We start from the raw sequence: 27,541 nt of genomic DNA on the forward strand, positions 1-27,541 counted from the left end.
GCTAAACTGCCAGCCTTGACGTGTAAATCAATTTAAATGCAACAACTGCAGTAGCTACTTTGATAGTTATTAAATTGATACCTTGGAGATAGATTAATGAATATATATATATATATATATATATATATATATATATATGAAAAATTGTCATTTTTTAAAATAAAAAAGCCCTACATCTTTGTATAAAGTAGATTTCATTGAAAAAAATTAAGATGCCCTCTGATTCATTTGTTCTAAACAAATGGTTAATTATTTGTTGGTCAGAGCAAAACAGTCTGCTAATTTGCATTTCTGAATATTAGCAGGATAAATATTACATAACTTTGCCACCTCTGTCAGTTGTTATGTGCAATATAAAAACAGAAACAATACATATTTATTAGGGTTTAGTTTAACCCATCACTATAAAAGATTAAGAGTGTTTAAGCCATAGGAGTATGTCTGTTTTTCCTCTCCAAAAAGGGGGAAAGGGGGGTGTCTCAAATGTCCTAGAAAAATTGTTTTAGTGTGAGCAACAAAAAGGAGAATAAAACTAGCTATTTCAATACCATGGGGTTTTTCAGAATGTACCAGGAATTTAAATTGTGAACATAAGTAAGAAGTAAAAATGGTGAACAAAGAATAAAATTTTAAAATACATAATATATATTGTGCTTGCACGAAATAGATTTCCCGCCCTTTAAAACTATTGAAACTAAAAATGAAAACATCTCCCCATCACTGCTACCAAACAGTGAGTGAATGGGGGGGAAACATTAAAGGTTATGGACTAAAAAGGGGGTGAAATACTAAATATTTATCTTCTGGAACTATCATAGACTTTGATAATCCACACTTAAATTCACGATATATTAAAAACCTGTTCTATATGCATCCAGATCTGACACATGAAAATTTCATGCACTAAACACACTCTGTATTTACCAGGCTACGTCTGCTATTCTGAACAAAAGTCTCCAAGGATTTAGTTCCAGAATCAATGCTCTATTGATTTTACTATCAATGAACATTATGGCTCACACGACTGGCCATTTTAAGGGAAGATAGCTTCTATTATAACCCACTTTTTAGAATATATACTGTCAAAAAATAAATCACTCCTTTCTATGGTAATTGAGCACTGTATTTAAAAATTAAGACGTCTGTTTAATTTTTAGGACCGCATATGAACAATGATCCTTAAGTTACTCAGAATCCTCTGATAATTTTAAATCTTGTTTTTCACATTTAGCAAATTAGTTAATTAGGAAGCATACAGATGATTCATTAAAGTACTTATTTGCAGAAATCAATTTATCACCTACGATGGACCTTCAGAGGCATGCATAAGAATTAAGCAAATAAGGAAACCACAAAGCAGTCTGCCTTTATGTCCTCTTTGCATCTTATTCATGCTCTTATTTTGATCACTTCCAAAATATGGGCAACATACAGCTAGGTCTATAATGCACACACATGTCAAGCAGATAACTATTATTGTGAAATGTATATTAAGTAAAAATATTAAGTAAAACCTAAGGTCACTGTGTTTGTTGTTATTGTTAAAGCTAGCCAAAAATAAGTCTCATATTCAAAACAGAAATTTGGTATTAAAACCACAGACCAAAACTAGTTGTTTATTCCACAGCACAACTGTAGCTGCAGGTAAACTGTAAAGATGAAATTTTAAGAGGACAAAGAAATATATTTCGCCCACCCATATTCATCTTTATGCAGCATGCTGCAATGCCACTATAGTCTAGCTAGCTTAACACAATGCTTCAGAATTCCCAACTTTTATGGGCTTGTTTCAAACATATATCTTCAGAGTCTTAAATTATTGAAAATCTCGAAATTCTGAATCTACACACATTTAAATGGAACTTTCCGCAAAATCAATGGAACTCACTCCCATCTAATATCTGCAAAGAAATTAGGTTTTAAAATCTAAGCTCAAAGAGGGAGAAAACACTCCCTTTCATCCTGCTGTTGTTGCCAAATAATAATAGTAATAATGTAAATGTACTCGCTTCATATACTTTCCATATGGTGCATGTAGAAACCTTTTCATTATGAAAAAGGTGCTATAGGATTCAACCTTGGTGTTAGAGCACTTATTTTGATGCCCAGCTACTAGTTCCAGTAATCTATCCACAAGCATTTAAAAACGCTTTTCTAAATTAGAAAAGCTGTATTGTTTTAAAACTGATAAGTTGTTGATCTGTCATTAGGGTTGCTTTTTAAAAAAAACAAAAACACCACCAGCCTGTTCAGATTATAATTTCTATCATCTAGTGAAAGAAAAGAATCTGTTGGAAATGAAACCATTTTCAACTACATATTACAGGCAAGCAACAACATATTTACTCTGTAATATTACAGTAAATGCAGCTGGATTAAAAGTAGTTCCCAGTATCAAGCTACATACGGTATATTGTTTCATCTCCTGCTCATTTGCCTACTTGGCATAGCAAAGTGCAGGATATTAAATCTTAAGAGCCCAGTGGGTCCTGCTACAAACAGCATCCTCAAACTGCTGTTTAGCCTCCCCCAAGTTCAAAAAGCAGGTTGAAGGTTTGACCCAAGAGGAGCTGAGAAGAAAACTCAAACAAAAATTCGGCCCTCAGTCCAGCCTCTTTATACTTCTTTCACATCACATACTCAAGTCACTTCTGAGCTGGGGGGAGGCTGGACAGCTGTTTGGAGGTTCTGTGTGGGCAGCTTCAGAACAACAAACCCTTCCAAAAAGAAAATTCTGGTGTATGCACAAAACATGCTGATTTTAATCACCGCCTTGACGTTCAGTATGAGACTTTTTAAAAAGAAGAGCAAATTTGAAATGTTTTTTACTGCTGTGTAGATGGAGTTAGTTAGGTTGAGCTGCTACATACTGAGAAAATTGCTTTGACAACCTGCTAAGGAAGGCTGAGAAACTTGAGTGCTTGAAAGAGATGATGGTCCATTGAGCATCTGCCCACAGTTAAACAAAGTCAGGGACCACCAAACCTGGAGCACATGAATCTGAAGGAAGAACCAAGGGGAACTAATTTATTATTTGGTAATTAGTTGGTAAGCACATGGTTTAAGGAAAGCCCACCTAAAATAACTGTTAATCAAGAGGCAACAAGAATTTTAATGCAAGAGAAATAGCCATTATATTTGTTATTAGTGCAGTTTTTGCAACAGAATCTGAAATCCAAGCAGCCAAGAATTCCCAAAGGCAGAGTCCTGGAAAGAGATGTCTCAAAGCAGAGCTTGTTGGGCTTAAAAAAAATTTTTTAAGGGAATACCTGCTGTCAGGGAACATTCTTGGCCCTATGGTAGAGATCATCACGAGCCATTTTAGGAATTTAGCTGAATAACCATTAAAAAATCATTGTTTACAGCAACTCATTTTACACAAGGCGATGAAGGCTTGCACCAATTTAATTAAACACGTTTCTGATATAATTTTGTTACATGATTTCCAATATACACATTATGTGAAATCCCTAAATAATTTAATTTCATGGCAGTGTGGTTATGGAAGTACATAGTTGTACTGGGAGGGGGATGTAAAAATAAACCCATACAAAAACACAGGTTACTTAGTATTAAAGCCATGAACAGTGAGCATGCAAAATAAACACTATCAAAAAAATTAAGTGTGTGTGAGTGTAGGGGGGTGCATTTAAACTAGTTCATACCTTTTGCAACCATTTGACACCAGACATTGACCCCCTATTGTTAAACTTCCTAAACTTCCTTGATCTATGACTCCAAGCTGAAAGACTGCAGTGGGAGGCAGGGTAAAAACCATACACAGAATCTCCAAAACTCCTCTGAACACTGTTCCATGGCTCTTTCAACACAGAGGATTATCTGAAAGTAGATAATCTCTACTATGAGACCTGGACTCATGCCAAGGTTTCCACAAAGCCAAGAACCTCCTGTAGAACTTTCAGCATCACTACTCAGAGAATTGAAAACCTAGAGATATTTTAAACAGAACTCATTTGCTGGCAGCAAGCCCTTCTTTTCTTTGGCCAAAATATCTGGGTCACTAACAGTAAAGTGAGCATCCTAATAAACCACAAGTCCAAAGTAAAACACAACAGTCTTCTGGAAAGCAACCCAAGCACAAGCAATTGCCTGGTAAAATTATTTTCTCACAGGTGCATGAATACTTATGTTTTGTACTTAAGAAAAAAAGTGTCTGAATAATATGCAATAACTAAAAGCCTTTTCAAATATTCCTATTTTTGTCATATCACATTTGGGGTTTTGTTTGTTTTGTGTGTGTGTGTGTGTGTGTGTGTGTGTGTGTGTGTGTGTGTGTGTTAAAGTCAGCATATGCTACAGTAGCCATGGAGAAAATAACCCAAGTCCACAACTTCTGGTGAGATCCTAAAAAATGGAAGATGGATTTTCAGACTGAAAGGATTTGAGCAAAGCAGCAAAACCCACAATCAGTTCCCATTGGCCAGTGGCCACAATGAACATCCACAGGTCTTACTCTATAGCTGGAGAATCTGAGGATCAGCTTAACGATTAGAGAGAATGAACTGCTACACTAAGCGCATGTTAGCAGTCTAAAAGCTCATATTTATATTACAAATTATAAAGTTATCACCTGGTTCTTTTATCAACATAGGCTAGAACCTAGCACATGTGAGAGAGCCTATAAAATTCTGGCTAACCTGGCTCAGTTTAGCGGGGCGGCGGCAATTCTGCTTTGAAATATATACAAAACAAACTCACCTATGCCTTCTCTCTTCATCTTTTAAAACCTCATATATGGCCACCAACTAGAATGAAAGCATATTTTTATTTTTCTAAAAACAGCAACACACCAGCAACCGTGCACAGAACAGCCAGAATATTTTGCCACAATACTGCACATATACTGGGCTTTTTTGTACTCTTAAAAGTAAGAATGAAGAACAGTTCCTAGAATCAAAGAATTAGTTCAGGTCATTCTGTGTAAACAAAATATTTTCCCTTGTTTTCCGTAATTTTCTGCTCAAGATAGTAGGAATTTAGTTATTCGGTGATACAAACAAACAAACAAACAATAGCAGCAGCAGCAACAACAACAACAACAAACAACAACAACAACAATCCAACTTTCAAAGCATGCTATGCTGTTTTACTAGTATTCATTAAAATTTCCAAATAAATTCCAAGCGAACAACTGTTGAAAAACCACATATTAGGCCTTCTTTGAAAAATACACCCACAGAGTAAAGCTTTATTTTATACACATTAAACATTAACATGTTTGATGAAATATTTTTCCATTGCAATGCAAAACATGCAGCTTGTGGCACGATATTAAAACAACAACAACAGAGTCAAGGAAGCCACAGAGTCTTGTTCCCAACCCTAAGCATTCCCATTATCTAAGTATGTTTAACTTCTGGCAGCACATGGTGGGTTTTTTTTACACATTTTAAATTTCTGTAGGAGTTGAAAACATTAGACCATAGTAAAGTGGCAACAAAAGCTTCCAAATTTCCCCAGGTTAATCATTTCAAAAAAATATTACCCCACAATCAGCATTATATTTATTCAAGGTTTTAATGATCACATGATACATTTTAATGCTTGTATATGCATCACTTACTTGTCTAAACTGGGTTTCCGCATTTTCATCTTTATTCTTATCCGGGTGCAATATTAGCGAAAGCTTGCGATACGCTTTCCTAATGTCTGCCGATGAAGCATCCTGAAAAACACAAAGCAAACTTTGTCAGAAATAAATTCCCAGAACCTTGTTAAGATCTGAGAAGACAGCCAACCAAGTGCAGGGACCTGAGGCAATGTAATTTGAGCAATCATTCTTCAGCCGGGATATGCAGTGAGCCAGGCCCACATGACTGAACAATCAGTCAATTTAATTTTGCTCTCCTCTTAACTTCTTTCAATGCCATGTGCTCATTACAAGAAGATAGTATTTGCCAGAAACTTTCAAACACTTGCTTCCTTAAAATTAGTCAATAAATCTTCAGTGGTAATTAACAGATCAAAAGGACAAATTAAAATTAATACATCTGCGTATCTTCTAAAATATTCCCCTTTTCTTCAGCTATTACCGGTACGCTCATTTTGACAAGTTGCAAGGCCTCAGCTAATGTGGTGCCCTTAATATTAAAATTACATCTCTATTAATTTCTTGCAGAATTCAAGCAACCTTTGTTTCTGCTTGTCTGCATAAGAGGGCTTTCACTCACAGCAGTATTGGCTTGCATTTCATGAGAGGCAAACTGCAGAAGTGCAACCAAACAATAGCACTGCCCCGATCTCAGTCCACTTTCATTATTATTATTATTTTAAAAATGAAGGCCGAGTGTTTCGTATTAATTGCACAGATGCGTAAGTAAATTCGGTTTCTAAGATCACCCGGCAAAAAAAGATGTTACAGTTAATCCCTACCTCTTCTCCAGAGGAACAAAGCTGTGTCTAAATTACAAAGTATCATTACATAGACCCTGTAAACAACTACCGTAGTTTAATGGCCAACATGTCAAAGGCAATGTATGCTGAGCGTTTACATAACCACCACAATAGTCTAGCCTCAAACAAACATATCCTAACGACCCCTAAGAAACTGCTTGGTATAAAGTGAAAGTCTTGTCAAGTGAGCTAAGCATGAGGATTTGGTTTCAGAGAGATATTTCATCTTGGATTAAAGTCATAAAGCGGGATATATGCTGGTATCGCATCCTCTCCCATAGATCATCCCCTAGAACTACATCTGCACAAACTATTGTAGTGGGTCAAATCTGGAAGAGGTTCTAAAACTATAAGGAGTCAAAAATAAGACAATTAAAGCAGCACTGTAATTAGCCTGTCAAACCTTCAGCACAAAGCACTGTTTTCATTACAGATTTATAGCACAAGCCTAATTCAGCACAAAACATTTCAGGCCAGAAGGGAATAATCGGGTGGTTGTTGTTGTTTAGTCGTTTAGTCGTGTCCGACTCTTCGTGACCCCATGGACCAGAGCACGCCAGGCACTCCTGTCTTCCACTGCCTCCCGTAGTTTGGTCAAACTCATGTTCGTAGCTTCGAGAACACTGTCCAACCATCTTGTCCTCTGTCGTCCCCTTCTCCTAGTGCCCTCAATCTTTCCCAACATCAGGGTCTTTTCCAAGGATTCTTCTCTTCTCATGAGGTGGCCAAAGTATTGGAGCCTCAGCTTCACGATCTGTCCTTCCAGGGAGCACTCAGGGCTGATTTCCTTAAGAATGGATAGGTTTGATCTTCTAGCAGTCCATGGGACTCTCAAGAGTCTCCTCCAGCACCATAATTCAAAAGCATCAATTCTTCGGCGATCAGCCTTCTTTATGGTCCAGCTCTCACTTCCATACATCACTACTGGGAAAACCATAGCTTTAACTATACGGACCTTTGTCGGCAAGGTGATGTCTCTGCTTTTTAAGATGCTGTCTAGGTTTGTCATTGCTTTTCTCCCAAGAAGCAGGCGTCTTTTAATTTCGTGACTGCTGTCACCATCTGCAGTGATCAAGGAGCCCAAGAAAGTAAAATCTCTCACTGCCTCCATTTCTTCCCCTTCTATTTGCCAGGAGGTGATGGGACCAGTGGCCATGATCTTGGTTTTTTTGATGTTGAGCTTCAGACCATATTTTGCGCTCTCCTCTTTCACCCTCATTAAAAGGTTCTTTAATTCCTCCTCACTTTCTGCCATCAAGGTTGTGTCATCTGCATATCTGAGGTTGTTGATATTTCTTCCGGCAATCTTAATTCCTGCTTGGGATTCATCTAGTCCAGCCTTTCGCATGATGAATTCTGCATATAAGTTAAATAAGCAGGGAGACAATATACAACCTTGTCGTACTCCTTTCCCAATTTTGAACCAATCCGTTGTTCCATATCCAGTTCTAACTGTAGCTTCTTGTCCCACATAGAGATTTCTCAGGAGACAGATGAGGTGATCAGGCACTCCCATTTCTTTAAGAACTTGCCATAGTTTGCTGTGGTCGACACAGTCAAAGGCTTTTGCATAGTCAATGAAGCAGAAGTAGACGTTTTTCTGGAACTCTCTAGCTTTCTCCATAATCCAGCGCATGTTTGCTATTTGGTCTCTGGTTCCTCTGCCCTTTCGAAATCCAGCTTGCACTTCTGGGAGTTCTCGGTCCACATACTGCCTAAGCCTGCCTTGTAGAATTTTAAGCATAACCTTGCTAGCGTGTGAAATGAGGGCAATTGTGCGGTAGTTGGAGCATTCTTTGGCACTGCCCTTCTTTGGAATTGGGATGTAGACTGATCTTCTCCAATCCTCTGGCCATTGCTGAGTTTTCCAAACTTGCTGGCATATTGGGTGTAGCACCTTAACAGCATCATCTTTTAAAATTTTAAATAGTTCAGCTGGAATATCATCACTTCCACTGGCCTTGTTATTAGCAGTGCTTTCTAAGGCCCATTTGACTTCACTCTCCAAGATGTCTGGCTCAAGGTCAGCAACCACACTACCTGGGGTGTACGAGACCTCCATATCTTTCTGGTATAATTCCTCTGTGTATTCTTGCCACCTCTTCTTGATGTCTTCTGCTTCTGTTAGGTCCTTACCACTTTTGTCCTTGATTATGGTAATCTTTGTACGAAATGTTCCTTTCATATCTCCAATTTTCTTGAACAGATCTCTGGTTTTCCCCATTCTATTGTTTTCCTCTATTTCTTTGCATTGCTCATTTAAGAAGACCCTCTTGTCTCTCCTTGCTGTTTTTTGGAAATCTGCATTCAGTTTCCTGTATCTTTCCCTATCTCCCTTGCATTTTGCTTGCCTCCTCTCCTCCGCTATTTGTAAGGCCTCGTTGGACAGCCATTTTGCTTTCTTGCATTTCCTTTTCCTTGGGATGGTTTTCGTTGCTGCCTCCTGTATAATGTTACGAGCCTCCATCCATAGTTCTTCAGGCACTCTGTCCACCAAATCTAAATCCTTAAACCTGTTCCTCACTTCCACTGTGTATTCATAAGGGATTTGATTCAGATTGTATCTTACTGGCCCAGTGGTTTTTCCTACTTTCTTCAGTTTAAGCTGGAATTTTGCTATAAGAAGCTGATGATCTGAGTTACAGTCAGCTCCAGGTCTTGTTTTTGCTGACTGTATAGAGCTTCTCCATCTTTGGCTGCAGAGAATATAATCAATCTGATTTCGATGCTGCCCATTTGGTGATATCCATGTGTAGAGTCGTCTCTTGTGTTGTTGGAAGAGAGTGTTTGTGATGACCAGCTTGTTCTCTTGACAGAACTCTATTAGCCTTTGCCCTGCTTCATTTTGAACTCCAAGGCCAAACTTGCCAGTTGTTCCTTTTATCTCTTGATTCCCTACTTTAGCATTCCAATCCCCTGTAATGAGAAGAACATCCTTCTTTGGTGTCATTTCTAGAAGGTGTTGTAGGTCTTCATAGAATTGGTCAATTTCACTTTCTTCAGCACCGGTAGTTGGTGCATAAACTTGGATTACTGTGATGTTAAAAGGTCTGCCTTGGATTCGTATCGAGATCATTCTGTCATTTTTGAGATTGCATCCCATCACAGCTTTTGCCACTCTTTTGTTGACTATGAGGGCCACTCCATTTCTTCCACAGGATTCTTGCCCACAGTAGTAGATATGATAGTCACCCGAACTGAATTCACCCATTCCCTTCCATTTTAGTTCACTGATGCCCAGCATGTCGATATTTATTCTTGTCATCTCATTTTTGACCACATCCAGCTTACCTCTATTCATGGTTCTTACATTCCAGGTTCCTATGCAATATTTTTCTTTACAGCATCGGACTTTCCTTTCGCTTCCAGGCATATCCGCAACTGAGCGTCCTTTCGGCTTTGGCCCAGCCACTTCATCAGCTCTGAATCTACTTGTACTTGTCCTCCGCTCTTCCTCAGTAGCATGTTGGACGCCTTCCGACCTGAGGGGCTCATCTTCCAGCGTCATAACTTTTATATGCCTGTTGTCTTTGTCGGGTGGAGTGTGCTGCATATGTGAGGAATCGTCTCTGTGTTGCTACATGCATGCTACATGTACTGTGGGAACACAGAGGCATGGAACTCCCCCATGACTGTCTGTGTGCAAGCCTCATGCATTTTCTTACACTAAAGGGCTTTTTGCGTAGAAAAAGCATGATATTCGAAGTGGCCTTTTCACTGCTTTGAGTAAAGGGGAGGGGATGCAGACAGGAAAAGACTATTAACTATACAAGATTCAGGATATAATCATCAAGGCAAAATCTTTGCATTTTCACAGGCAAGATATGTGCACCTGCTGAAATCCCCGATCTATTTTGCAGCTGTAAACCACAACACACTTCCTGAGGAATAGCATTTTTTATAAACACAGTGGAATTTCACTCTGATAAAACATGCATCAGATTTCATAAAAAAACTGACCAAAAAACAGAATTTAGGAATATAGGTTATATTTAGGATAATTCATTTCAACATCCTTTCTGATTATTCTAATACACCCTGTTTGTGGCCTTTTTTCTTATTATGGTATTGAAACTATATCACCTAAAGAAAATTAAAGTTAGACATTGTGCATCTTTTCACTCAAGAGTCTACTCCTCAGATCCAGCAAACGATAAAACGATGCAAAATTAGTTCACTCTGAAGACACAATTATGAATGCAAGTATGAAGGGTAAAGTGGCTTTATTTATACACAGAAACCCAACATGCTATATATGTAAATTAAGTAATTTGGGGGCTAGAAATCTGCACCTCCACCTCCAGCTTCAGCAAGATGTCTCACTAACACAATTTCATTATGTTTGGACATGGCTGTGAGGAGTTGAGTTAGCCAATGCAATATTGACCATGACTTTGCAGTCAATTAGACTAGGACAAATTGTGTTCAGCATCTGTCACTTAATTGTGATTAAACCCTAAGGGGTGGGGGAGGATGTAGAAGGAGGGAGAAGGCAGTGAGGGTGAAGATTCATGTTTAGCATGGTGCCTTGTTTAGGCAACAGTTATTTGTCTACACCAGCCTCAAAGTTAGGTCAATGCTGTAATAGCTAATTGGTTTCTACAGTAACAATATTGTTGTGTTGCTAACTATTATTTATTAATAAATAATTATCATATTTGTTCAATTATATTATTGCACTCTAGGCAAATATAAACTGCTTCCATATAACCCCAGACCTTGGAGAGGTTTCCACTAATCTAGCTTTTTAGAGTATGTGCAATGCCAAAATGAATCTTAGTCATTCCAGTAACCACAAAAGATGGATTTAGGCTCTAGATTTTGATTATTGTTGTTTTCAAAAAACAAAACAAAAAAACCACAAATTTCAGTTATGGCTTTCAGCAAATACAGTGGTACCTCGGGTTACAGACGCTTCAGGTTACAGACACTTCAGGTTACAGACTCCACTAACCCAGAAATAGTACCCCGGGTTAAGAACTTTGCTTCAGGATGAGAACAGAAATCAGGCGGTGCGGCGGTAGCAGGAGGCCCCATTAGCTAAAGTGGTACGTCAGGCTAAGAACAGTTTCTGGTTAAGAACGGACCTCCAGAATGAAGTAAGTTCTTAACCCGAGGTACCACTGTAATGGTGAAAACAAAAAAACCCCAGAATCTCTCTTCTAGAGGAACTTTCTTTCCAGTATGCATGGCCATGACTATATGCTAAATGCTCAAAGAAAACTGTTCTTATTCAATCTACTGGCATCCTGGAGCTAATCCAGAACTGATAGCAAGAAATGCCTTTCCCCTAAGAAGCTGCTTCTCCCTGTGGACTGTAGGCACAGAAGTTCAGGAGTCCCCTGGGCATAATGTACAAGGCAAGCTTGATGGTGACTACTTGATCCAAAGCATACAGAAGGGCAGCATTCTAATCAACTCTGATATGGTTTGGTGTTTGGAGGACTATTTCTCACTAAGGGTAAATCTGTCTGGACCCTACCACTTCAGACTGCAGGTGAGGACTCCTGTGATTGAATGCTCCATAAAAAAAGCAATATGTCATCTTTGCAGAATAGGCAAGTAGATGTGAATGAGAAGGGCTGAGAGTTCTCTCTCTCTCTCTCTCTCTCCCTCCACCCCTGCCCCCAACATCAAGTTTTCTATCTGGAGGGGGCAGGGTATGCAGGTTCATTCAATCAAGTAAGCCCCTAACCTGCAGCTTCAAGTGGCATAGCCCAAGCACAGATTTACCACATCAGTAAGTACTAGGCTGATATCTTCAGCATCACCATCACTTCCATAAAGCAGCCTATTGCCAAGGCACAGAGGTGACTGCTACACATTTCAGCCTAAGCTGGCAATGGGATTTTCACAAGTACCTTTGTTATTTACTTTCAGGTTTGTAATCAACATACTTACTGCTGATTCTCCATCCTCCCTCTCCTCCCCACCCTTGTAAACGACATTCCTTCCAAGTGGCCAAGCATTCATCACGTTGCTGATTAAAGTGCATGCTGCTACACAAAGCCAGATTTTGTTGTAAAATAGGTTTCTGTTAACTGTGAGCATCGATCAAGCCTGCATTTCATGTTATCGATCTGTTTTAATCATAGCAGACTAATTTCATTTACTAGTTTTACATAAAAAATATTTTTTTGGGGGGGGGAATATACCATGTTCCATTTGCAATGCTGTCATTTTCCTGCTTTAAAAACAAAACAAAACAAACCACCCAAACACTTTCTCACCACGATGACTAATTTAAAATCGCTTCTACACATTGCAGTGGTTAACATCCAAATGTTTTTGGTAATAAACTGGACTTTGGTTGCAACAAAAGGTTAAGTGAGAAGGGGAGGGAATTAATGCAGGGGAGTATGATAAACTCTTCTCCACCTATACTCTCCAGCCAATGCCTCCCTGAGCCATTTTTAATCTGTCCTCCTTCCTGGCCAAAAAGTGGGGTGGGGTGGGGTCAAGGTGGGATGGTTGTCTGCACATCACAGCAGGCTATCCAATGGAAGAGGGCCTCACAGCAAACAAGTGATAGCTAGCTAGCTAATGAGTTACACACCCTTCACCCTAAGGTCCCAGGGCAGGTTGCAAAAATTATAACACAATATAAGAAACAGCTTAAAATAACCATATAGCTATATATTTGGTACACACACAGCTACAAGGATTTCACTGTTAACCTTCAATTACAGAACAAACAGTTCAGGAGTGAACTAAAGATGGGTTTGGCAAAAGCAAAGGACCATGGGAAATGACCTTATGTACAGTCTGATAGATTTCTCTATGCTTGACCTTCTTGCCAGTAAGGTCATGAGCAACCAGAAAGTTCATTGACTGACTCAGCAAGGACCTAGGCTGCAATAATCGTAAAAAGGTAAAATACCTGGTAAACAAAAGGTCATCAGGTGCAGGTTTTGCATCTAAAAGCAGCTGCATCCAGCTCCGGGAGGTACAAGCTTCCTCCATCAACACTACACACCAGACAGAACAACAGTGTCTGCAGTGTGACTCACCAGGAAGCCACTCACCATAGTCAATGTTCTTGATAGCACCATCCACAAGGTCCTCCTTGTTTGTTTATATGGCCCAATCTACCTCTTACCAGAACATTCCCCATTACATTACAGGGGTCTTTTCTCTCTTGAAGCTGCTCCCCTATGCCCAAGTACACCTACCGTATTTGGATTTTGCCTAATCCCCTTTCATTCCCTCACGTTAACAACCTCATAATGCTGGCTCGCTTTTGGATCCCCTACAAGTCAGGTTTTAACTTTAAAGTCGCTGTCATGTCTACTCTCTTAGCAATCTCTCTGTGCACCCCAGGAATATATTAAGCTCACCACTGGACTCAGACCTAAGTCTTACCTATGCCCGTGATCTTGTTTTACTTCAGACATAGACATCCTCTGAGCTCAACACCCGGGTCCCAGGTCTTCTACAGCCTAAACACACATTCTTTTCAGGAGTCCTTTAGCTAGCACCAAGTTGTACATTTCACAACTCAGCGTTATTTTCCCTCTTTTAGTTTAGAACTCTTATCTCTCTAAATTGGGTGTGTTAGAATGTGGCATGTGTCTATCAGTCCTCATTTTAACACAATAATTGAACATGGCTTGCATTTTGGAAACACATATTTAAAGAAAAATGAGCAAAACATACATTGTAAGAATACTAAATAAGTAATTTCTGAAAACTGCTTTATTACATAAAACCCACAGCACAAATCTATTGACTGAATGTGTTTCTAGCTTTCGTCCAAGCAGATAATACATTCACCAGATACGAAGCATGGGGCCCTCTGTACCTGAGAGCATTTGCACATTTCTCCATGCTCCTGGGCTCACAAAGCCTCCAAGTCTGATGAAAGAAAGCACACAAGCCCGTTCTCTCTTTAAAAAAAGAAAAGGATCTAGGAGGCTTCTCTTCTCAAGCATAATTTCCCAAATAACAGAGATGAAGATAAATGGCTTCCCAAGAGGCATGAGTGAAAAAAGAACTACGCAGACTAATAGTTATGTGCAAACTGTATGTACACATCCCAGGGCTGTCTTAAGCATATGCGGTGCCGGGGTGCAAAGATCCGCCCGCCGCCCCCCTCCCCAGGTTGCCCAGTCCCAGGCGCATGAGGGCAGAGCCAGCCACCTCAGCATCTCGCTGGCTTGGTCAACCCCGAACTCACGACGCAGAGCCGCCTGCAGAAGAGCCCACTGCAGCGCTTCGACCGACGGGTGGGCTTTTCCCTGGACTCAACTCTCGGGCCCTAGACTCTCGGCCTGGCGCCCCTAAGAGCCCAGCACCTGGGTGCCCCGCACCCCTAGCGCCTATGGGTAAGACGGCCCTAATACCTCCCTCCTCTCTCCCAACTAGCCATTTTAACTTCAACCTGTTTCTCTGACAACATCCAGAGATAGCCAACAAGAATGTGGGCACTGCAACTATACAATGCAAATACTAGAGCCACTGTCCCAGGTCAGAACTGCATTGGAGAAGAACACTAAAATATCATGGTGGAGGAGAATCATGCACACATAACTTCCTTAACAATGGCAATATTCTATATAGAGATTTTTCAAGTGTTCACAATGCTTCACCTGTAAGGATTATAACCAGATGATACAAAACCCTGTGGGGAATGTCAGCGTTTTCATCATATCACAGATGGGTGACTGAGAATGGACTGAAGCCTGAGAGAAAGTTTGGCTTATCTAAGAAGATATTGTAAGTTACTGGCAGAGATGAGATTCAAACCGAAGACTTCCTGACTTGTAGCTCAGTCCCCTAGCCTCTAGTAGCATTCACACACCCAAGCATTCACACACCTAGTAGCATTCAAACACCCAAGCTGGCAGGGGCACCTTTCATTAAACTTTTTTATATAAAAAACACACACACACACCAGTGAACATAGTAGCTATAGTTCAGCAGAGTTCATCTATAAGACAGAGAAGAGAAAGTGGCTATGCAAGCCAGCAGAATGACTGTTTTGTTCCCTTTCATAAAAACACCCACCCACCTAGGTCCTTCATCACAAATCGTACCAGTAGCTCCCTTTATTTCCACACAGATTTCCCAAATTACGGAGTTAGGTGGTTCAAAGTAGTGTCAGATTTCTTTTTTTAAAAAAAGTTACCAATACTTCTGTACACTCCATGCTTTCATCTGATGGCTGATTTATTCGGTACCTTAGCAGGCTGATTCTCTCCCACACTGCAAAGGTAACATGTAAATTTCCACCCACATTTTGGCCATATTCTACTGGCTGTAGATATGCCAGCAAATGCCAACACCAGTGTAGCCATATAGTACAGCAACATTTTTATTAGGCCAACTGTGAGTACAGTCACTTATTTCTTGTCAGGTCTAAGTGCCGTTTCCTAAAGACAGTGACAGATAGGAAAATCTATTTTTTCCAGGAAAGCTTTTCCAGCCAATTATTGGCAAGGCTGTTAAAGTCTGGCTCTGATAATTGCTGCTTGATCTTTTGCTGCTCCACTTGTTTTCCCGCTGTTGATTTTATTTTTATGTACTCTTTTAATCAGTTTCCCAATCCGTACATGACTTCGAATTATTTTGTAACAAAACAGAAAACCAGTCTATATGTTTTAGCTTTCTATACTTGCACAACCAGTTCTGTTACACATTACATTCCCCCCCCCCAAGTTAGTGCTACCCTTTCCACCACTAAATTTAGCACCACCAAGTATTTCATGGTCGTAAATCTCTGAACAGTTTTGATTTAGGGTGACAATTTATACAGCATCAGCTAAGCAAGTAGTATTGTGATCTTCTTTCACAGAGTTGTTACACATGGGCTGAAATAGCCTGCAGGGCAAACCAGGAAACAGCCAAAAGCCCACTATAAATTAAAATTAGTTACATGCTCTTCTTAAAGAATGCAACTTTTCCAGAAAGAGCATTGGAATAAAATTGACTAGCAAGACAGGTGCAGAAAGCAAGAGAAGAGGCACTTCACTTCATGACTGGAATTCATATTCTGATACAGCATTTTACTTACAATTACAGTATGAGTTTAAATTGCACTGAATGCTTCAGTGTTTTCACCAGTCTAAAATATTATGTCATTGTTGGAGTAATAGCTACCATAGTCTCATCTTTGGGTTTTGTTGTTATGTTATGTATTTTGTGTTTCCATTTTGCATTTTTATGTTGCAAACTGCCCTGTGATCTTTCATAAAAGCAATAAATAAATATATAGTAAATAAATAAATAAAATCTTCTAGACGGTGCAGTTCCCTTGCTGGCATGGACCAACATCCATGGAGACTTGCAAAGCCAATGGAACTCAGTAATTCTCTGAGGATTATTTCTTGTTGCCAAAAACTGGGTTCCCAAGAGGCATGTGCGAAAAAAGAACTATGCAGACTAATAGTTATGTGCAAACTGTAACAATCATTCTTGCCTTACTGACCACTAGGATGCAAAGTTGACTACTGCTGCAATAGAGCAGCCTTCCCCAACCTAGTGCCTATCAGTTGTTTGAGACTACAACTTCCATAATCTCTGACCACTAGCCATCCTGGCCTTGGTCTGGTACGAGCTATGGCACAAAACATCCTGAGGGAACCAGGGTGGGGAAGACTGCAGAAAGCCTCTCAAATATCACACAAGTCCAACGCTTGGGGGCTTCTGTATGCTAACACACTCTTCCACATTACCTAATATCACTGACCTAGCAAGTGTTCCCAAATATTTTGCCGTTTGAGGGATGTAGCTCAGGAGGGTGTTTGGCTTGGGGAGTGTCCTGAGGCCAGATAAACCCTCCTTGATTGTTTTCCTCTGTGCCATTGAACTCCAATAACACTTCTTGTTTGCCTGATGCGAAGAAACTTGTCTACTGTAGAAAGGTAAAACCCACATTTAAAAAATGCAAAAGGAGTTAACATTTTCCTAAAGCATTAAGCAATTTTTCCCTTGTAGTCACCAACTTTTATTCACCCAACACCTTTTAGTTTTAGTACACTCAAGGATGTGGGGCTGAAAGTTTTCCAGTGCTTTATTTTTCCACAAAAACTTTCAATATCAAATGTTCGTTAGTAACAATGAATGGACGTCAAATGGAATTAGGCATGCTTTGCAGTTTCAAAGCTTTTAGTAAAACATGCTTAAACTAGATCGTTCTTTAGGGTATCAGATAAAAGTTCCCATTAATATTCCTACTATTTCCCTAAAATGACCCTAATTCATATGGGAAACTTTCTCCCCAAAACCCATGTCACTGACAGCTCCTAAACTGATGAACCCTTTCATTGCCTTCCCTCACAAAATAATTCAGGGAAGAAAAACCATCAATTAAATGTGTGTATCTGAAGAAGTGTGCATGCACACGAAAGCTCATACCAAAATATAAACTTAGTTGGTCTTAAAATATAAACTTAGTTGGTCTTTAAGGTGCTACTGAAGGAATTTTTTTATTTTGCATCAATTAAATAGCTATCTAATAACACACTTTGATTTTTTTAGCTGTTAAGCATGGCTCTAAAACAGATTTTGTGCATTGGAGACCAAGCAGAGTTTTGAGTTTAGAACAGTCATTTATTGAGGGAATACCTTCCCCCATATGTATCTTTCCACACCAGGATCTAGCACAGATCACCTTTTGATGGAACAGAAGTGGGAAACCTCAGGTCCTCCATTTTGGCTCCCAAGGCCAAGGCCCCTATTCAGGCCCCTATTCAGTCACAAGCCTTCATGAGTCCCGCCCTTTGCTAGGTTGAAATGCATCACTGAACTGGGATAACACCTCTTTTTTTCTTTCATGGGTAGATTGAGAGAGGTGGAGGGGAACAGAAACCTCTGACTTTTGAGAGGTTGGAATATAACTTACTGTACAAAAGGCAAGAGTCTATTCTCGCCCTGTGATAATAGGTGGAAACTGCCAGGTTGACAGCCACCAAAGAAAGGGCTCTTTCGGTGGTGGCCCCCAAGTTACAGAAGAAGAAAAGCAGTGAGCCTCAAGATAATACAGGGGGAAGGAGGAGAACTTTTAAAAAGTAGTAAGATGCCCCTGGATTTTCCATGGAAATGATCATCAGAGCCACAATAATTCAATTTACTGAGTATTTCCAGAAATAATTCAATTTACTGAGTATTTCCTTATAATTTGGACATGTAACCACTTGAATCTACCTACCTTGCTCTTATCTCTCTCCCTCATCACCCCACCCCCACCCCATGACCTGGTGAGGCTTATTTAGACAAGCTTTTTATTAGTCAACATACTTTTTCTTGGTTTTATTAGCTGTTCCATGTACTCTTTCTGCTTACTATATCCTTCAGTTAGTTTTAGCTTTGCTCTGCACCTTAGGAGCTTATACTGAAAGGCAGCCTAACTACGCATTCTATAGGCTATACACGAAGAAGAGAAATTAAGTTTGATACAAGTTTTAAAAGCAGACTAGGTAGCATTCCCCTGAAGGATTGGCAATCTCTCTTCCCCCCTTTAGGAAGTGCTGAAGCTCCATCTAGAGGCTTTTGCTCCACTACTGTCACTTGCAAAATCGCCTGGAAATGGGAATAATATCAAAGTGTCAGAAACTTCCTTTGTACCTCCCATTTTGTTATTCATAATAGCATCCTGCCCTGAACCTTTCCTGGCAACATTAGCTCCTTCACTGCCATCAAGTGGTAAGAAGCCAAAACTGAAGGGTTTTTTGTTTTGTTTTTTTAAAATGACATCTCCTTTAAAGTGTCAGGGCAGGTTGGTTAGGCTAATACAGATGTATAAGAACACTGTTTAGAGGTGAAGTAGAACTACTTGTTACTAGTTCTTAAATAATGTTTTAAAACACATGAGCTGTGTCCCCTCAGGAAACCCACACAGGCCACAAACAGAAGCGTTATCCATGAAATGACACATTATGTTAAGAAACATAATGGCACAAGTTATATCTCTCAGCTACAAGTAAATTTTTTCGCTAAGCAAAATATACATTATATTCACAATATATATTATATATTCAATAATTTTTTTAAAAAAAATCTTAAGGTAACTAGAAATGTGCAGTTCTGTGAACTACACAAACACGTTTATCCTTATTCGAAGGACGGTCCTGTGTCATTTTAGTTAATTACCCGACATATCCTTTTTACAGACATTTGGGATTATGCTCCTCCTTCGTTTCCTTTCCCCACCCACTCTTTAGAGCCAGTATGACTTCAGCTCAAAGGCACTTCTTCCCTGCCCAACCAGAGAAGCAAAATTGAGACTGGCAGGTAGGAAGTTTAAATGAAACCCTCCAAGTAAACTCTTGTTTTAAATCTCAGCTGTTCCACTTGCACGGCCAGCTAGACAGGTAAAGCTGCATGGATTAGATGGTGGTGTTTGCTGGAAGGGTTTGGATTTGTCAGGCACTAGGGAACAACATATCAATCTACACATATCCCTTTTCAAATGTTCTAAACTGTTATTTTAAATATTGGCAATTCTTGGGGTCCAAAATTTAATCTAAAAGTCTACAAAGTCAAAAGTACACTGCAGCTTAGTAATGTGAACCCCCTCTCCCCCCCAAAAAATAATAATAATTAGGGATCCAGTGTGTCAACAGCCAGAACCCTCTTAGAAATGCAGCAATTGGGTTCATCAGCTGTTCTGAAGAAATGAAGTAAATCCATTCCCTCCCTCTCCCAACTGGGGCAGATACTAGTCCATTTTTCACCTTGTTTCTTAGCAATAGCCTTCTGGAGCAACAGAATTACAAGTTTGAAACAACCCTTCATTTTGAAAAAATATACCATTCATTCATGATAGACATTATTTTTTATTAAAAATGCATTTTGAGAAATGGAAAAGTTTCCACGGAGAGAATATATATAGTAAAAAGGAATTTATTTTACCCCATATGACTGATCTCCACTTTGTATCATAATGGCAAGTTAAAACAAAAATAATCCAAGACTCGCCATAAAAAGGTGGAAAAATACAGGAAATATAAACTTCTCACTATGCTAATAATTAGTACAGGGCAACTTTTAGACTAAAGGTGACCCGGGAAAAATTGCCAACAAAAGCAAGCCTCATTCCCGAGTTGCCACCCTGGCTGTGACTTCGCAGTTTAGAGCCTGCTTCATGCCCACAGGACAGGGGAGGCATAATCACACAAGGGTGGAATTAATCATGCAGGCAGTTACTAGGCAACCACTCACATGTGCACTATTGCTTTCCATCATAACCCCAAAGCAGTAGTTCTTTCACACAGCTAATTGGAGGAATTCACAGGCATTGGATGCTACGAATCCCACCAAAGACTATTAAGCATATATAGAATATATGGAACCAGCAATGTTGTGGTTAGCAAAAGCAGGTGTGTGTTTGGTTTTGCAACCAATGGACAGACATGCAGTGCAAGAATAATTATCCACACAACTCTACATATTTCTCTATCAAGCTGGAAAGCCAATAAAGCTTTGCACTACAGAGAACAAAGCAAAGCTTGCATCAGTTGCAGTAGCAGCTAGCAGAACAAGGCACTGGAATAGCCATGGGTAAAGAGGGCACACTAGGTCAGAAGATTACACCTAGGCTGTGACCCTGACATGCAGGGCATAATTCAGAAAGATGCAGGGAGGATTTGGAAAGAATGGAAGTCATGCTTACCTTGAACTGACAGCAAGCCAGCATTAGTGCTTTAAGAAAGATATGACAAATCTCTCTGGATTTGTCATATCTTTCTCAGAGAGCGAACACACGTTGAGTCGTCAGGAGCAGACAAGGCAGCTGATTCTGTGTATGCTGTCATTGGACAAGGATAAGTTGAATGTGCAGCTGTTAGCCTACTCAGGTCTACAAAGCTGCCTGATACAACTGAGCACAGGCAAAACTATCCACCACCACCACCACCCCGTCTCATCTAGAGCAAAGTCTGCACTACAAGCTCAAACACTGGCAAGATCACTAGCAGATCTAAGGGAAACGAGAAAAGATCTTGGCAGACAAAATGTTAGAATCAAATGAAATCAGTAGCATGCTTACAGGAGTACTTCACAATGTCTACTAGATTGACATTGTTAAAAAGCAGCAATTGGTTACACACCAAATATTAAGCAACTTCACGTTTGGTCGTGGGTGCAGAAGGATGAGCTTAATCTAAGCCAGGCATCCCCAAACTTCGGCCCTCCAGATGTTTTGGACTACAATTCCCATCATCCCTGACCACTGGTCCTGTTAGCTAGGGATCATGGGAGTTGTAGGCCAAAACATCTGGAGGGCTGCAGTTTGGGGATTCCCGATCTAAGCCTTCCCTTGTTCACATTATCTGGCCTCTACCACTTACCAAAGTCAACCAAGTCAAATGACCAGAGACAATATACCCAGAACAAGAAATGTACAGCTAAATACAAAAGGTGATAGCTCTGCACAAAATAGCCTACAACGAAAGGTTTCTAAAGAAAATTAAATCTTCCTTCCACAGGAATCACCCTTCCCACCATTGTGTTACATAACAGAATACTTTTTAAATTACAGATAAAATGCTACATTGTTTTTATTATTTCAGTTCAAATTGTGCACTTCACAAAGGACTCTCTTCCACATTAAGAATTATCAGACATTCACAAAAACATCCTAAAGCAGAGCTCCAAGGCAATTTAAAACTTCTTCTATGGAAGTGGTCAATATGTCTAAGAACTAGGACTGGCATAGACCAGGGAGCTAGCCAGAACATTTTCACAAATGTGGAATGTGGAAAACAAAACTTAAGATCTTCCTCCATGCCTCAAGGAGGAGAGCTAAGACTTCATACATTGTAAACATCAGCTGGAGACCAAGGAAGTTATGACTAATTGGTACTTATGCCTAGGTTTGCTTAAAGGTTATTCAGTATCCTCAAGAACCGCTTGAACTTCTGTTGATTGAGTTCCAATAAGAAAAATATGTTCGGTGTTTTTTCCATTGCAAAAAAGAAAAGAATATATATTAATTGTTTAAGAAATTACTTTATATATGCTGGTAAGAAGAACTATCATCTTTAAGCCTCCAGTTATGAAGCGTTTTTTTTTAAAAAAACTACTGTCCCATATACAGATTTTTCTTTAATCTATTGCAGATCTGTTTAGGGGATTCTTGTCATAAGGTTATTAAGTGCTCTGAATGCACTGTTAAAATGTCAATTCTATGTGAAAATTAGAAAGGAAGCCATTGAGGAGTTGCTATAGCTACAGACCAAGCAGATGTCATCATCAAGTTCTGAAAAAGTTATTCAGGTCTAAATAATACAACATTTGCACTGTCCTTGAAAACTGACTGGTTTTGTTGTTATGTATTCTTCATATAGAAAACGTGCTTGGTCAAGTTTTAGAAGTTGCATTTCAGCTCATACGTAGTTTAGATGTACATCCAGGTAACAGAACTACTTCACAGGTTAATTTTCTAAAGGTGCAGCAGTTATCCTCAATTCAACATTCTAGCAGAAGGGCTAACAATAAATTAGTTTGTTTAAAATAAAGCACTTTAAAGAGAGAGAGAGAGAGAGAGAGAGAGAGAGAGAGAGAGAGAGAGAGAGAGAGTAAGTATAGAACAATCTATTTGTTTCTACTGAAATGCTTGTCATTGATAATGAGCAATGGAATGCATGGGAAAGAGGCCTGTATATTGAAGAACCCACAGATGCAGCATGTTTCTGTGCAGAAAGACACATCAAGCCACAGGGTCATAAACTAGGTAAGGTTTGTACTCAAGCACAGCACTTTTATTTTTCTACCCTATGAATGAAGAGCAGTCATTCATTTATATAAAAGAAAGTAAATGGCTTTACTCAGATGCTGCTGCTCAGGTGATGGATGACCTTGTGTCTGGAGTGAGTGAAAGATGCCTCTATTCCACCCTCAACCATGTCCCAGTCTGAATGGGAGCCACTGAGAACTGAGCCAGCCCTTATTTGCATAGCTTAGAAGGGGAAATATCCAGTTCTTAGAATGGCCAGGCCAAGTAGCTACTTCCTGCATAAAAAAAGCAAATATTATGCCTCAAGTCTCTCTTGGGGCAAGTAGTACCTCATCCCTTATCTCATACTTGGTTCTGTGAACCACTGATGATCTGTGAGCTCAATTCAGTTGTTAGTCCATGGAAAGACTGTGGAACAGACAATAATACTTGTACTATTTTTCTGATGACAGAGTTCAAGGCTCTTTCGACCGGGGACAAATTCTTAAACAGGCAAAATGGCCCAGCCATCATACGGTGCTGGATTTGACAATGATGCCACCAATGATGGGGAAAGGCTACGTATTTTTCTTCATATTTAATCCAGAAATGAACTGTGATGACCCCCCCCCACTTCCCCACAAATTAGAATCGCCATATTTCACTAATTGGTTGCATTTTGCCCATGTGTATGCATTGGAATCTCTAAAACAGCCTTCCCCAACCTATTTCAGCTTGCATCAGCTTTAGCTGGTGGAACAGCGACACTCTTATCTGGACAGGGACAAGCCAGCTACCATTGCCTATGTTCTGGTAATCTCTAGGTTAGATTACTGCAGCGTGTTATATATAAGATGCTTCAGAAACTTCAGCTGGTGCAGAATTTGGTGGCCACGTTGTTCACTGGGGCAAGGTGGCTTGAGCATATTCCACCAATCCTGGCCTGACTGCATGGGCTGACAATTAGTTTCCAGGCCCAATTCAAAGTGCTGGTTTTGACCTATAAAGTCTTAAACGGCTTAGGACTGCAATACCTCTTTCCGTATGAACCCACCTCTTTCCATATGAACCCACCCAGACACTTGAGAGGCTGTTCTTCGTGTGCCTCCTCCATGAGAGGTCCGACGGGTGGCAACACAGAAGCAGGCCTTTTTTTTGCACTGACTCCCCATTTGTGGAAAGCTCTCACCAGGGAGATTCAACTGGTGGCTTCATTACATGCCTTTAGGTGCTAGCCGAAAACATTCCTCTTCAACCAGGCCTTTGGCTGATTAACAACCAAAGCCCTCTTAAATGTATTGTGGGAGAAGGGAATTTGTTTTCCGTTATCTTTTTATTATGTATTTTATGGTTGGTTTTCATATTGTAATTTTATGTTGTGAACCGTCCTGAGATGTACAGATGAAGGGGGCATACAAATTTAGTAAATAGTAGTAGTAGTAGTAATAATAATAATAATAATAATAATAATAATAATAGTGCCACTCAACAAGTTCCACAGCTCCCCAAATAGGTGACCATTGGTAATATTGGCTAAGGCTGACAGAAGTTATAATACAATCCATCTAGAAGGCACCTTTTTGGGCAAGACAGCTCTAAAGTCTTATTTTTTAAAATGACAGGCTGACTGTGATTATCAGTTAAACATCTGGCTAGTTCATATGACAACGTTGAGGTAGGTCAAGGACTTTGTGAACTTAAAGAAGAAGAGTCACCTAATCCAGGGCCAGTCCACAAATATTCTGGCATATTCCTACTTCTTTTTCTTAATGGTGACAGGGACCATTCATAACGTAAAAATTTTCTCCACAACTGTGAGCAGGGCAGTGGGGTGGGGTAAGCAGAGACAAGCTGCAATAAGTAACTGTTCAGTGCTCCTGCTCAAGCTGCACAGAAAAAACATTTTGGTTCCTGACATTCATTCTGATTGTGCAATGATAAAATCTAACTGATAGAATTCTACAGGATGTGGTATTTGTGTGTGAAAACAGTAAAGATCCAATGATCCTCAAGCATGCACCTAGGCAATTATGTTGTGGGCTTCTACAAGTTCCCCTTCCAACTGCAAGTTCTCAGGCTTCAACAAATACTGTTCAGGGGAGAGCCCTTTTAAGATCAGTTGTAGGGACAGAGGAAGAAGCATGGTTCTTTGGATCCGCCACCATGTTTTAAATATATAAAAATTCTCTAATTAAGTATTCATCACTATCACTCTCATCAGACTTACTCCGCAAGAAGTGTTGGTTATCAATCTGCAAAACATAAGTTCATAGTAACTGAACCAGTTATTGCATCATTTTACATTAATGTCTGAATCAGAACTGAACATGATGATTAGATTCGGTTCATAGTTAGGTTTATGTCTCAACTATGCCAGTTTCAAATTGAAATTATATTACACACTTCAAGGAAAGTTTGATCCTCAAGCAAAGTAGCTCAAACATCAGGAGCAGAAATAAGCTGAGCCACCTGCTGACTAGATTCTGCCAGATCTGCTACATCAGTCTTTATTTTAAAAACAAAACGTAAAATCCATTCAAATCTGTTTCAGAATAGTTAACCTGATCTTTTACAATACTGTTTAGCTGGAGACTATATCCTAATACAAACTTAAGATAACTTTAAATTTTTCCTAGTAGCTGCTCAATAGCAGCCACACATCCAATGCATTCATTCATTCATTCATTCATTTAAGGCATTTATATCTTGCTTTTTAATCTAATGGATTCACAAGTTAGTACACAATCAAGATAAACAACTATAAGTAAACCAAAACAAAAGCAAAACTACCAAATAAAATAAGTACGTATTAATAAAATCAGTGCCACAAACACAGCAGCAACATCTTGTTGTTGATTAAAAACTAAAGGTAAAGAAAATCACTTTTAACCCACAGCTAAGATGTTAAAAGGAAGGGTGCCAGACAGACCTTTCTTAGGAAACCAGACAAAACTCCAAAGACAGGGACACCACACAGTGACAGGCCTCTGAAGGCAATATTAATGAACAGACAATTAGAATATTGGGAGCAGCCTATTCTTCAGAATGTTAGACGGAAATAGCAAGAAAATAAGCATGCATCACATGGCTTCCTCCACAAACGGAAGGGTAACATGTAAGTTTTCACTCATAAATTTGGACAGGTTTAGGGTGCAAAAAAGTCTCCAAAAAAGGGAAATAGGCCACTACCATAAAAGCAGTGGGGGGCGGGAGAATATAAGAAGTTTGCAGGTTTGGTGGCCTAGATTTGAAAGTAAACGGGGAAGTCTCCTTCAGGGGTTGGGGATGAAAAGGAGCGAGAAAAGAAGGGGCAACTATATTTTAACATAAAGGTGGAAGGAAGGAGGAAAGAGCACAACGGAGCCTGCAGGATCCAAACACAGAACACTGCACCTTTAGAAGAGGTCTGGATGGTCAGAAGGGAAATATCCAAACATCAAAAAGGAGAATATTTTTTTGGGGGGGAGAGAAGAAGAGGTCAAGGGAAAGCTGGGTTTCCTCGCCACAGGGAGAAACGGTAGAGAGTGGGCAACAAATAAGATTCAAGAGGTAGAAGAGGCAGCACTGCATACTTTTAAAACACACGCACACAACTTTATAACACTATAGACCTGCTTCACAAACCTCCCCCAGATACGCGGAGCCAGGCAGCAGCAGCCGCCCCGAGAAGTTTATCTGCATATGCTCAGGAGCCCTCTGGTCCCGGCTCTCGGCCGCCCCAAACGCACCGGGCCCGAGCCCCGGGTTTCAGGGGAGGGCGCAGCCGGGCCCAGCCGGAAGGGAAGCAGGAACGGCGGGCCAGGCCGGACCCTGCGCCCGCCCGGGGTGGGGGTCTCCTCCTCGCGCTCCCTCCCCATACCTGCTCAACTCCCAGGAAGACGTAGAAGTTTTGCGGGACCTCCTCCACCAGGTCGAAGAGCTCCAAGTCTCCGCTCTCCCAAGCCAAGGCGGGCTGCGCGAGCAGGAGAAGCGCGAGTAGCAGCAGCAGGGGCCGGCGGCGCAGCCCCGCCGAGGGTCGCGCGGAGCAACCCATGGGGCCGAGCAGCTGGCCTCCTCAGCCGGGCTCTCCTCAGCACAGCCGCTTGCGGCAGGACCCGGCAGACGTGGCCGGGCAGGACGCTCGCCTCCCACTGCGCATGCTCCAGCATCCGCGCCGGTTCCGCCCCTCCCCCTGCGAATCCCACGGGGGTGGGGGGAGAGCAGGGCCTCCGCCAATCGCCGCCCGCCGCACCTCTGTCGTCACGACGCCTAGCAACCGGCCGATGCCGGGAGGCTTGTGTTTTGGGAAGGCCTGGAAGAAAAGGAACCTCCAGCCAGGCCGAGGGAGGCTGCGAGGGGAGGGGAGCTGCTGCCGCCGCAGCAGCAGCAGCTGCCAGCCGCCCCCACATCCAAGGGGAAACGAGGCCTCTCTCGCGCTATAAACAAAACAGGATCCTTCGCAACAGCACACAGCCGACTTTCCCAACCGCCACC

General features: G+C 40.6%; 1 protein-coding gene across 1 annotated transcript in view; it reads right to left on the reverse strand.

Annotated features, from left to right (window-relative positions):
- DNAJC1 (DnaJ heat shock protein family (Hsp40) member C1) overlaps nt 1–27,192 on the reverse strand; it is a 77,622-nt gene extending 50,430 nt beyond the window's left edge. Inside the window, exons 1-3 of the mRNA XM_035129311.2 lie at nt 26,928–27,192; nt 5,585–5,686; nt 4,720–4,766 (exon numbers count right to left, since the gene is read on the reverse strand). Coding sequence (XP_034985202.1) covers nt 4,720–4,766; nt 5,585–5,686; nt 26,928–27,101 — 323 coding nt within the window. The 5' untranslated portion in view covers nt 27,102–27,192. The remainder of the gene's footprint in view (nt 1–4,719; nt 4,767–5,584; nt 5,687–26,927) is intronic.
- Between the last annotated feature and the right edge of the window lie 349 nt (nt 27,193–27,541).

The sequence above is a fragment of the Zootoca vivipara genome, chromosome 12 (genome assembly GCF_963506605.1).
Source record: "Zootoca vivipara chromosome 12, rZooViv1.1, whole genome shotgun sequence".
In the NCBI taxonomy this organism is placed as follows: domain Eukaryota; kingdom Metazoa; phylum Chordata; class Lepidosauria; order Squamata; family Lacertidae; genus Zootoca; species Zootoca vivipara.